Here is a 14,010-nt window from a genome sequence, read left to right as displayed (position 1 = left end):
CCACAGTCTTTTTACTTCTCTCCTTTTCCACCCCCCCCCCCCCCCCCACCTCCCCCTGCTCTCTGTCTAACCTCCCAACTGCACCTAGCTGCCCTAACCTGCTCCCGCAAGCACCACTCTACTGAGCCCATCTCTCCCCCTCCCCTCCCAGCCCCAGATTCCTCCTTACCCCAACCACCCAGACTGCTTCTCCCATCACATGCTGTTCCTCGCAATCTGGCCTCAGCAGCCAGAGACAGTTGTCATGTGTGTCAGTTGTGTTTGCATGAATGTGTATATGCATGTTGTCTAATTCAGGAGGCGGCCTTCTGGCCAAAAACTTACTTGTTTAGCAGTCTTCCTGCTGTGCCTGTCTGTGACTTATTCCATCCAATGTTTTCAAAAACAAAACAAAAAAATATTTAAGTAGTGAACTACAGCAAGAGGAGCCATCCCAGCTTGCTACATCTCAACATTATCCCTCAAATGATGAAAGTAAAATAATATATTTAAAAAGATGCGAGCGCATACACCGTCCACGAAAAAGTTCTGAGACTGATTTTATTCCAGGTGTATAAGTGAGATTGATGCAGCAACTACGATGGCAGCTTAAACTAATGGTTCAAATGGCTCTGAGCACTATGGGACTTAACATCTGAGGTCATCAGTCCCCTAGAACTACTTAAACCCAACTAACCTAAGGACATCACACACATCCATGCCCAAGGTGGGATTCGAACCTGCGACCATAGCAGTCGCGCGGTTCTGGACTGAAGCGCCTAGAACTGCTCGGCCACCATGGCCGGCGCATAAACTAACAACTGCAAACAACAAATGTGCATTCGACCAGTCAGTTGTGAGAGACAATGCTAAGAACTGGATGTGTGGCTCTGTTGTGTCAATGTCATCGTGTCACAAATCAAAATAGAGCAACAAACTGAGCACCTACAAATCAAGAGTTCAAGACACTCTCCATAACATTTTGAAAAGGAGAAAAGTGAGTGCAAAGTTTGTCTCACACATTTTGCATCCTGAACAAAAGCAAAAATGTGTGGGCACCTTCTGAGATTTGATTGGAATGAAAAATGCAGACAATTCGTTCCTGTAAAAAATCATTATAGGTGACAAGACTGTGTTATCATTACAAACCTACTACAAAACAAGGAAGACAGTTTAGAGAGACCGAAGTAGGTGCGAATATGACACACAAGTTCAACAACATCCCAAAGAAGGACATTTCTGATAGTTTCACATGGTTGTAAGAATGTTCTGTGCATTGTACTCAAGTCAGGAGCGACTATGTACAACACGAAACACTAAAACGAACATCTTAGCTTTCCACTATTTTTCATTAACCCTCGAGCAAGCAGGCGCACCGTTTTTTATAACATGAGTAGGTGTGAGACATACTTCATACACATGTAAAGAATAGTTGTCTTTATGTTACCAAAGTAAACATGTATGAGCAAAATCACAGTTCAATCTTAGTTTAATTAAAGAACGATAAAACAAACTTTCATATATGAGCTAAATCTCTGTTCCATTAAACAGTATTAAAATAAACACTCATAGCACTCTGTTGCCGCATAGAAGTGTTACCCCACAGTAATGACCCACTCAAAGCATCAAAAAGTGCAGTTGCATCAGATCCCAGCAAACTTCGTATTCGATTGCTAATTACTTGGTAGACAACTGCCTCACTGTAGGATTGCGTTGCTAGCTCAGAATCTGGTTCATTTTCTTGCATGAATTGTAAATTTTTTCTCACTTTAGTCACTGTTTATTTTATGTTACTGTTGCTCACCTGGATGTGTGACAGTGCAACTTATCACAGTACTAGCTGAAGCAAAGAAGAAGGAATAAGTAAATGCTTGCAATTGTAAAACAACAATGGAACAGTACAAGACACAATGATATTTGTGGTTGGCGCACTTTATACATAGACATGCCCGCTCGAGGGTTAATCCAGCCTCTAATCTTTTTGAAGTGATACAAAATTGCTGAACAGGAGCCATGCATTTATTCAGTGCTTCAGACACCATATTACCTTAAACCAGCCCTGTCTACAGTCCATATCACTGGAGTACTAAACCTCAGCTGCCTTTGAGATTTTCAATTTTGGTTAAATCTCACTCACTTATCTGGTATAAAATCAACGGTCTATCATTATTGTACATTCTCAAATGTCATTTTTCCTGAAATTTTAATGTGTGAAGAATTATACACTTCTTTTACTAATCCATAACTGTAAATGTTGTAGTCCATATGTCTCACAAGCCAAATTATTGTCTTATGTACTTCACATCTGACTTAAGTGGAAACTCAGTGAGCTACACATTCGGCATTTTGGAAACACTGTGAGCTACAAATTCAGCATTTTTGTTATGAAAACAAATTTGTAATTGTTTGCAAAATGTTAATATAAAACTATTAGCCATGTGTACAGTACACTCCTCAACTACGGACAACGTCAAAAACAAAAGCAATATGTGATCAAAAGAATTCCAGTATAGACTGTAAAAGGTATTTGATCATCATCCCCAATTTTATTGAATGTTGTACCATCTAGTACATTGTTAAACCCTTTTTGGTTTTTCTGGGAGACATTTGTGTTGCAAGTGCCCTCATAATGTAGTGAAAAACCCTGTTTCCTGATTAATGGGGACTTGCTTACAAAAAAAGTGTGATGCAAACAGAGAGCCAATGGCTTTGTGCCATAGCATGTGAGTGAGAGATCGCCCTGCACACTGTTCTGATTTTAATTTGATTGAACATTACACTACATTATACATACCTGACTTCATATCCTGTCTGAAAGTGCCACACTGATAATTTTGCTCTATTGCATGAAGCTGATAGCTCAATGATTGTACATGTTTAAATCATTTTCTGGTTTGTTTAATATACAACTCTGAACCTAGAATTTTTGTTATACGTAACCATTCAGCAAATGGTAAGAAAGTGTCTATAAAATTGCAGCAAGATGATCATGCATGCTGCAGTTATCTCATTTCCAAATTTCATTGCAATAGTTAAACCAGCTTCCAGAGTTAAACATTTACTATACAGTAGAGTGTTACTGTTAAAGGAGTCCTTGTCAATTAACAATTGTGTCCTAGATCAGGACTCTAAGTTAGACCCTTGACTTTTGTAGGAAATTCTCTTCACAAGTGAGGTACTGAGGGTTGTCTCCCAGCCTACCTAAATGCTTTAACCTGCCAGTATATTTCTAAGTGTTTTCACAAATCACAAAGATTTTCCAGCTTACCCTGCAGAAATGACTATTACAAGAAATGACATGACAGGTAACAGCTTAACCTCCACAATGAATATTGCACTCTGTGGCACAGTGAATGATGATGTGAAACTTCTTGACAGATTAAAACCACGTGTCAGAGAGGGACTCTGAACCAGACCCTTTCCTGTGAGGCTTATTGATGCACATTAGCTTGACTCTGTTGGTAAGAGCAGTGCCTGCACAAGATAAGAGCCCAGAGTCACATTCCAACGTGGTTGAGAATCTGTCAGAATTTATACTAAAGTAGCGGCCTGATATCACTCACTGAAAATTTTCAAACAAATGCTTTCTAACTGCAATGCTATACAACGGATTAACATTCATCTTTTCATTTCTCACTAGCATTGGATAATGAAATTGTGAAACTCATACTCTCATGGCCTTATAAAATCTGATTTTTACTTTGGAAGTCTGTAGAGTCCAGTGGTAGCTGAGTGGAGGACTATCAACGGCACCACATGTCAATTCTATCAGCCCACTGAACATCGGTCAGGAGAAATATTTATTTAATAGCTCTAGTAAATGTTAATTTTCAAAGTAAAATTTTACATCTACCTGTCACATTCTATTCTAATACAGGTATCTGAGACACACTGAAATTATTAAATCAGTATCAGTTCTTGCTATCCCAGAAATATACCTTCATATTCTCTTAAAGTCCTCTATTCAAGTTGGATGAGTCAACGCATCTTTATAAGCCATTTGGCCAAAGCTAAATAATTACGTGGAAAGACTGCCGATGCAAATTTCCTACATGGACATTGTTCTTCTGAGGATTCAAAATAATGTTAATGTTATCTAATATAGTTGTCAGCAACAATACTCCACATTGTATTATGTGAAAACACAGCAATAATTTTTCATTATTACATCACTGATCCTACAAATCAAACACTGATGCAGATAAATCCTTTGCTCTATCTGAAATATGGGTCAGTTTGAATATTTCTGGTTACAATTATCTGTTATAAATATACAATTTGCTACACAGGCAAACCTGCTATGGCTAATGTGTAGAATTATTTACCAACTTACAGTGTATGATATGACAGCAACTATTGCATTAGTGCCCATAGCAAATTCATCCAAACCGATGATATCGTGGTGAACTGGTCTAAAAAGTGGTGAAGACGGAGTCTGCAGGCGATAGAGTTTTGTCTCAGATTGAAGATGCCATGTGTGACATGGTGTTCCCATTGTCTGCTTTCCCATCTGCACAAAAACAAATGTTTTAGTAAATAGCATCTATAATAAAATCAAGTCCATTTACAGGGATATGCACAGCATAAACCAATGGCTTATATTCAAGACTCAGTTGATTCATCTCTGGAAGAATTTTTTTTTATCTGTGAACAATTAACGTGAAAATTATAAAACTGTATGTACATTTGAATAAAAAAAAAAAAAAAAAAAAAAAAAGAATATATATAAAATGTAAAATTGCACGGCTTTTAAATGATTATATCATTATTTTAATTTTGCTATACACTTACAACATTAAGTAACAGCTATCCAAATAATTATAATTTATTTACATTTAATGTTCCCTAGCTTCCACACACTGCTCTCATCCTACTTTCTCCCTCGCCTCTCACAAATATACAATTCCTACAGCATGATTCAATTTGTTCTTTTATTTTCAAAGATTTCTTATTAGGGCGCTGTACCTCAATTGCTAAAAGCAGAACCCTTAGGATCACTTTGTTGTATGTCCGTCAATCTGTCTGTCCAAATGTTAGGACTCCTTTTTCTCATAAAAGTTTAGAGGTACCAAACTGAAATTTATGCCACATACTAAGGTCTACAGTCCCTTGGGCAGTATAATCAAGTTAAGCTTCTAAGTTAATCCAATGAAAAGATAAAGCCATTTATGTCGTATGTATGGTACTTGCAAGCTCACTCACCAAAACCTATAGGGCACTTCCCCTTAACCTAGACTCATGGAGTTTAACAAGAAGCAAGTTTTCACCATACAAGCAAAAAAAAAAAAAAAATTGTTAACTTAGTATCATACCATATAAAAAATAGTTTTTCTGCCATTTATTGTCCATTTGTCTATCTATCCATCTGTTAGGACACCTTTTCTTCAAGAATGGCTAGAGGTATAAACTTGAAATTTATGTCAAATACTAAGGTCTTATGACATAAATAATTTAAGCTTCTAAGTCAATATAAACAAAATATAGGGCCATGCATATCACATACATTGATACTTGCAAACTCATTCATCAGAACCTGTAGATGAACTATCTGTAATACACGTCGGGCCTGGTGGTCTAGTGGCAAAGCACTTGCCTGGAAACTGATACATTGTGGGATATTGTCTCGGTTGGACCACAGATTTTTCAGTCTTCTGTCATCTGAAACAACCTGGGGTACAGATTTTTCCCATTAAACTATGGGTCCACTTTCGCCAGCTGGATGACTGGGATAGGTCAGGGGCACGCAAGCCACCAAATAGCAACTAATAGAGACTTGCACCAGGCCATTGAGCCACATGCAGTTATTGTTATTATCATTATTATTATTATTATTATCTACACACATTATTATGTTTGTATGGCACCCTCAGAGCCCGAGTCCTACTCACACTTGTCCGTGTCCCATGTCGCCTCATTTATAATATGAACACATTTGTTCGAACAATGGAAAATCCAGGACGGAATGCAACAATATTATGAAAAGGAAAGTTGCCTTTCACCATATAGCTGAGATGCTGAGTTGCAGACAGGCACAACAAACAGACTGTCACAAATAAAGCTTTCGGCCAGTATGCCTTTGTCAAAAATAGATTATACACACATACACACACACACACACACACACACACACACACACACACACACACACGACTGCAGTCTCAGACTACAGTTGCCTGAGACTGTAGTCGTGTGTGTGTGTGTGTGTGTGTGTGTGTGTGTGTGTATGTGCGCGCGCGCTAATCTTGATGAAGGCGCACTGGCCAAAATCTTTATTTGTGACAAGTCTTTATGTCGTGCCTATCTGCAACTTGCACCTCTGCTATATGGTGAACACATTTGTTCCCTTCTCGATATCCACATTCCCTGCAGTTGTGTCTTCACTTGTAAAATGAAACTTTAAATCCCATTTTTTTTCCTCTTCACCATTCATGCCATGACAATTATTTGTTGCTTATGAATTTTTTGTTGTCATCTTCACCACATTGCTATTTCAATAAATCCAAGACAATCTCCACTATTCCTGTATGAAACTCAATGACGGTGACTGTGCCCCTAATTCTTACCCCTATTTGGATGGGTATTTTAGACTACCAACAGCAAGAAAGCACTCACAACCATCCACCATATTTACTTATTTATTACAGTCATTTAATGCCAGATTATAGCAGATACGTGGTAGAACTGCAACTTTTAATTGTTGCTGATCTGCATTTTGCTAGATATTCTACTAATTATTTGTTCACACAGTTTACCACATGTGTATGAGGCAAAAATGTCCCTGACTTTCAACAAAAACAAGGTGTTGGAGTGTGTGGAATATACTGAACGTAAATAGTGTGTGTCAAGTGTCGAGAACAGCACAATGTAAGGAGGTTACTTCAAGCTTAAACCCTGGTAAGTTACCTATAATGAGAAGGAATGGGCAAAAACAAATATGTTCAGCATTCTGCCATCTTTAGTATGGATAGGAACTGTGATAGCTGTGCAGTCTGAGTTGGTGACACTCTGCTCATAGTTCCAGGCAATGCTGGCTTTGGCCATGAGGTAGGACATGGGGATCCAAGGAATGTCCAGCACATCCCGTGTGTCCTTGACTGATCCCCTACTGTGACAGGTCCGCTCACTACCCACATTGAGTTTGACCCTTCACCTGTGGTCAAGAGCTCATTTCAATATTCTGAGGTGTGGCAGGCAGTAAGACACTATCGGGGGAGGGGGGCCACTGATTGAAAACAAAGCCTCTCCAGTTCACCTGACAAACATGTTTGATGCTCTATCTGTGGCTGGGAATGATTCTGCATCATATGAAGTCAGTTCCCCTATTTCAGAATAAGTCTCTCAGCCTGCAAGATCTGGGCATTCTTGATGGGTGAGATTACTGGTAGTTGGGAGTTCCGGTGTTAAGCGTGTAATGGGGCAGCTTAGGGATATAGCTGCCAAGTACAGGAAAAAGTCCAGTATACACTCTTGGGTGGGTGGGGGGGGCTACATACGGGGGGGGGGGAAGTCATCCTAGATGTATAATCAGTCTTTCCAGACACCATAAAGAGCACAGGGAGAAGCCACCTGCAGGGGGTGGTTCATGTTGGTACTAATGATGTGTCCGACTTTGGATTGGAAGAGATTCTCTCTGGTTTCCAGTGGCTACCTGTAGTAGTAAAGACTGTCAGTCTTTTTTGTGAGCTGAAGGCACAGCTCACCATCTGTAGCACCACAAACAGGACCAACTGTGGACCTTTGATACAAAGTCAAGTGGAGTGTCTGAACCAAAGGCTCTGACAGTTCTGTGACCATGTAGGCTGCAAATCCCTTGCCATGCACAATAGAGTGATGGGATATCAGGCTCTCCTTAAGAGGTCAGGGATCCACACAGACGAGGTGGCTATGAAGGTAGCAGGAGCAGTGCGGAGTGGACTGGATGGAAAATACAAAAAGGGCTCCAGTCTCAAAGGCTGCACTTCAAACAAAGGGTGATTTTAGACCTAGTAACAATTGGAATTACAGTCATAAATTGTTATAGCTGTGTTGGAAAAGAATCACAGTTCCAAACGCTAATAAGAAGCACTGAAGCTCAATTTGTTATAGGTACTGATAGTTGGCTAATGCTAGAGATGAGATCAGCTGAAATTTTTACAAATGATGTAGCAGTGTTTAGAAATGATAAAAATGAATAAATGCAGTTGTTGGTGGGTGGTGGAGTGTTTGTTGCTATTGGAAGTAGTTTACCTTGTAGTGAAATTGAAGTAGATAGTCCCTATGAAGTAGTTTACCTTGTAGTGAAATTGAAGTAGATAGTCCCTATGAGTTAGTATGGGTGGAGGTTATATTTAACAACTTGAATAAATTAATAATTAGTTCCTTTTACTGACTCCTTGACTCAGATGACACAGTTGCTGAACAGTTCAAAGAAAACTTCAGTATTATTTCAAATAGATACCCCACTCACAATTATAGTTGGTGGTGATTTTAATCTACCCTCGATTCGCTAGTGAAAATACATCTTTAAATTGGGTGGTACACACTAAATATCAACTGAAATTGTACTAAACACTTTATCTGAAAATCATTTTGAACAATTAATTCAGGAGCCCACTAACTATAAATGTTCCGAAAATGTTCTTGACCTCTCAGGAATAAATAATCCAGAGCAAACAGGTAGCATCATGATAAATACAAGGATTATTTGCAGAACCCTGTTGTAGTGGGGCTGAATTTCATGTCATCCAAATCCATCAAAAATAAATGCATAATATATCTATTCAAAAAGCAGATAAAAATTTACCCAATGCCTTCCTAAAAGACAGTCTCCTCTTCTTCCAAACTAACTATGTAAGCATATATCAGATATGGCTTAAATTCAAAGAAATAGTATTGATGACAATTGAGAGATATATATACACCATATAGATTAATAAGGGATGGACCTGATCACCCCATGGCACACAAAAAAGGTCACAACCCTGCTGCAGAACCAATGAAGAAAGTATGTCAAATTTAAAAGAACTCAAAACCTCTGAGACTGGTGATGTTTTATTGAAGTTCAAAACTTAGTGCAAACTTCAATGTGAAATGCTTTTAATAAATTCCACAATGAAACACTGTCTTGAAACATGGCCGAAAATCCAAAGAGATTTTGGTCGTATGTGAAGTACACCATCAGAAGACACAATCACTACCTTCACTGCACTCAGTGTCAATACCTATGAGTTAATGGACAGTGATACAAGAAGCAGAGCAGACGGCATTAGAAGCATTTAACTGCAGCCGTAGGCACAGTGTTTGACTTTAGAGCATACAGTAATTTGAATCCATGATAAGAGTATTTTTTCCACTGACATCAAGTGTTACCACTGTGGATGTTAGGGCCACATACGGTGGGATTGTCATTGGCCACAGTGTAAGAAATGTGGTAGGGTTGGATGAGAACAGGACAATAGACCAGATGAGGGGCACAACAGAAAGGGACGAAATGGTTCAAATGGCTCTGAGCACTATGGGACTCAACTGCTCAGGTCATTAGTCCCCTAGAACTTAGAACTAGTTAAACCTAACTAACCTAAGGACACCACAAACATCCAGGCCCGAGGCAGGATTCGAACCTGCGACCGTAGCGGTCTTGCGGTTCCAGACTGCAGCGCCTTTAACCGCACGGCCACTTCGGCCGGCGGACGAAATGGATGAAGCCAATTAAACAGCAATGGGAGCCCCTCACCGCTAGAGTGGTGCTCCAAAGAATTATGGCATGAATGAAACGTGCAGAAGTGGAACATTGCTTGATGGGTGCACTGTATAGGTTATGTGGAGTTGGGGGTGAAGACTTGCGTTTGCTAGGTTCAGTGACAGTTTTCAGGTGGGAGCAACACATTTACAGGAATATACAGAAGTTTTGCTTTGTACAGGTGGTGATCACCGCAGTTTCCATGGGATGGATTTCCTGTATAAGCACTGCACTAAAATCGACCTCGGAACTCGGTGGGACATCATTTCATCTAGGAAAACTGTTGTCAGTGACTTACTGCTGCAAGGTTCCTCTCTGCAAAATGTGAACTAATTAAACTGCATGCATAAGCACTCAGGTTCAGTCCATGTGACAAAGCATCGAAAGGTGCAAGGAAGCTACTATCGGTGATTGCAGGAACAGATCTACCTGTAAATGTCTTAAGGCGTGTCTACACTGAGCGCGCCATGCTGCGCCGCGCTGCGCACAACGGCTGTGCATGGCTCTGTACACTCAGTGTGGACGGCAAACCGCGCTGCGCCGTGTTGTGCCGCGCCGGGCAGTTTTCCGGCTGTTGTCGGTACATCAAAGGAAGTGGCGCATTTGTGCGCGCTCAGTTTAGATGGCGCTTCGGCTCGCGAGGACTTAGCGTTTTCACAGTGGCCAGTGGAGCGTTATCCCGGATGCGCATACTGAGTGTTCTAGATATGCGCGTCCCCGCTGGCGCGCCGCCAACGCCGAGCCAGATGGGTTATGTAACCACCGTCTAGACGATAAGCGGGCTGTGTGGCACTATGCTTTATAATTTTTTTTCAAACTGTTGCATCCTTGAATACCCGGTTCGAGATGTACCCTTGTCCGGTTAGTGGCTGACGCTACAGATCTTTATTTATGGAAATATACAGTACAATCAGATACAAATTTTACATATTCACATACACCTTTACCTTTTATCCAAATAAATACAGATTCATTAGGATTCAATTTTCTTTTGTTACGTGTATACAATACGGACCACGCGCGCGCTCCAACTGGAACACAGTGCGCACCTCGGAGCGGCATGCGGGGCGCGGACGGCATACTCCTCTCTGCTACAGCTGTGCGCGGGGTGCAGCAGCGCAGCGCGGCATGGCGCACTCAAGAGTGGACCCGCCTTTATGTGTAGCTGAGCCACAGGAAGAAAATAATGAGTTGGATGAAGCAGGGTATTTTGTGTCCAGGAGTATAGTACGCATGCAGGAAATCGACAGAGAGGAGGTAGTGCCCATCAGTACTGATAATTTTGGAACTGAAGACGTGGCTTTGTCTAAAGAGTTGTTGGTCACCAATTTTGACATTCTAGAGGAAGAACATCTAGATGGAATGAATTCGGACCCTAGGCATTTGGAAGCCACCAGTGTGACATTAATGAGAAAGTGAAACATCTGAAATGAACACAGGAAGTAACGATGGAGGAATTACTATTACAATTTGAAGATGTGTTTAATCCTCATTGGTCTTTACCAGCAACCCCAGTGACCTAAAACACAATCCCAATTGAGAATTAATTGCCTATGTACCGTAAGCCATATTGGGTACTCCATCACCTACAACTGGTTATGGAGGAGTTCATCAATCGACAATTATGCGGTGGTATTACTGATGAACATACCACCCTGTGGAGTGCACCAGTTGTGATTGTACCAAAGAAGAGCTCAGGCAAAACAAATAAATATCAGTTTTGCTGCTATTACAGGTACCTAAACAGTCAGCACGCCAGCCAGCAATGACAACCAGTACGTTACACTGCATGTGCTGCAACTTCTAACAATATCTGACATCGTCTGCCATGGGATTTCATATACTAATATTTTAACATAAAGTTACAGAAATCTGATGGATAAATGATATGTTTCTCTTTTTCATTTACCTTAATTAAAGCTATAGTTCTTCAAAATATGTTTACTGAAATGCTTTTCCGGGGATTTATTTTATTTTATTCTTTTCTGAGAGAGAGAGAGAGAGAGAGAGAGAGAGAGAGAGGTAATACTTATAAAAATGTGGCATATTTTTCTGGACAGCAATAATTCTCACCTGGCACTGGTACATGTTTCGTGGGCTCTGATTGCAGTCTGGCATAGGTATGAGGCATGCCAGATTGCTTAAGAAACTTGTAGTTGATACCTCCTGATGTGTTGTCACCTACAATCAAAATAGCACCATGTGAAACAGATAGCAACAAGTGCTACAAGAATGTCAGACATTCAGACAGTAAACATTTAAGCGTATAGGGCAAACAGTAAAGCATATGCTACAAAACATTAAGCCTCAAGAACACAGAGGTCTTAAGATCTTCATGCCATTCAACATGAAATCATTACTCTGATCTAACATACCTTGCAAGAGTGGTGTCACAAAACAAATTTTCATTCTGTGCACCATTTTACGGCTTGCAATTTGTGTGATGTAGTACTGCAAGTGCCAGAAACATGTGCTGCCTTGCCGGCAAAACAAGACGAAGCATCAAGAATATTATACACACAATATAACTTTGTCCTTTTACAGGGACTGCTAGGAGTGTGAGCACAAAATCACTGTCTAGGCGATGGGCTGCTGTGTGAGGAGAGGTGTTGGGGAAACAAGCCCTACCTCTTTCTCACAGGGCAGGCAGCTCAGTGCAATCAACATTCCATTCACAGTTTCTGCTACAATGCTGCAGCACAGTATACTGTTTTGTCGCTAATGTTGGCAAAATGCAGAAACATTCCGCACCAGCCCGAAGTCATACAACTTCCACTTATTCCTTCACTCCCAGAGAAGAAACAAGTTATTTTGAGTGTATAGTATAAAAACAGTGATAAACTTCCACAGAAAACTTAATTTGAAGGTTGTAAACTGAACTAATCAGAAATATCTGCTTTTATCCTGATTAACAGAGCAAACACATGCACAAAACTATCAAATAAAATATTATCGCACCAAAATCACATACAGTATGAATTTCTATTCAGATATTGTAGTTGTATGTAAGGATTAGTGTGAGGGCTGGTCTAAAACAACTATAGGCTCACATATATTGATAAAACTCACCGAGTTACAGATTTTTACCACACAATGCAAATATTTTAAATGTTAAAAGCCTATAATAACAGCTATAATCTATCAATACTGACAAGAAATGGTTTCCAGTTCTAAAGTGTAGATCTGTAATCGGATTATACAGCAGAAATCTCAGTACTTCATTTTGTGCTGTAGTCTATGGATCAAAAATTACCAACTAATTAAGTTGTGTCCTGCACTGAATAGTTGCATGGAACAAAAATATGTCCAACATTACTTCTGGTAAATAAAACTGTGATGCGGTTCTCAGACTGGGGTCAGTCTTTTTGATGCGATACCATTCTCCAGGGGATGGTGAGTAAATTTTACAGTATATTTATTCCAGCATCTTCTTCTTTTGATTCATTACACTGAGTGCACTCTATTACAGATATATTCTCTTGTGAAAAAAAAAATCTGGAATTAAACCTGAAGCCTCAATGTCAGTAGTATGTGGAGCTAAACACTGGATGATACAGGAGGTCTAAATACAAAGATCATTTCATAAATAATGCACAGGTTAGGAATGCTGAATTCTGGGTGATACAATAACTGTGAAAACACAAAAGTTGCAGATGAAGGCTCAAGAGAATGTCTGTCCTTTGTTTCATCCAGTGTGTCCTCTAGTTTTGATGTAGAACTGTTACTGGTATGATACTAGATACTATGATTATTGAATATAAAAAATAGTAGATTAAGACCAAAACTTTATTTTGCAAAAACCTGACAGAAATCCACGGTGTTGCATGTCAAGTTTGTGGTGTGTTAACAGTGTACTACACTACAGTTTCTCGCTCATCTAACGATTTTTAATGATAACAGCGTCAGCTTAAACAATGTTCTAAGATAAAGAACATGCTCTGGCTCTGCAAATTTAGCAAAAAGTGCTTTTTGATGTTCAGAATAATGAATCCTGTCTGTCAATCATTGTAATTTTCTGCTCTTCCGTTGTCAACTAAATCTTTAAATTCTTTCTGCATGCTATAGTAATGACATTTCATAGCAAATATGTAGTACCTGTTGCTTATGCAAATTCATCCCCCTCTTCTGTCATTCCTCCACAGTTTAAAGCATTGTGAGAATAGATTGCTAGACACTCTCTTTTTGTGCAAACAGCCACTGGACATGTGAATATCCTTCAAACCATGAACAAATAGTGAATGTTAAACAGCGCTGGCAGTATAATTCTACCTAACTCAGAGAGTCGTACCAAACGAAAAACACTGCAATGCAAT

At 39.8% G+C, this 14,010-nt stretch overlaps 1 protein-coding gene across 1 annotated transcript in view; it reads right to left on the bottom strand.

Annotated features, from left to right (window-relative positions):
* The window catches only part of LOC126457182 (DNA-directed RNA polymerase I subunit RPA2), a 228,653-nt gene that overhangs the window by 93,857 nt on the left and 120,786 nt on the right, over nt 1-14,010 (bottom strand). The window contains exons 12-13 of the mRNA XM_050093269.1: nt 11,771-11,878; nt 4,313-4,489 (exon numbers count right to left, since the gene is read on the bottom strand). Coding sequence (XP_049949226.1) covers nt 4,313-4,489; nt 11,771-11,878 — 285 coding nt within the window. The remainder of the gene's footprint in view (nt 1-4,312; nt 4,490-11,770; nt 11,879-14,010) is intronic.

The sequence above is a fragment of the Schistocerca serialis genome, chromosome 2, assembly GCF_023864345.2.
Source record: "Schistocerca serialis cubense isolate TAMUIC-IGC-003099 chromosome 2, iqSchSeri2.2, whole genome shotgun sequence".
In the NCBI taxonomy this organism is placed as follows: Eukaryota; Metazoa; Arthropoda; class Insecta; order Orthoptera; family Acrididae; genus Schistocerca; species Schistocerca serialis.
This window is presented reverse-complemented; position numbering and strand designations above follow the sequence as displayed.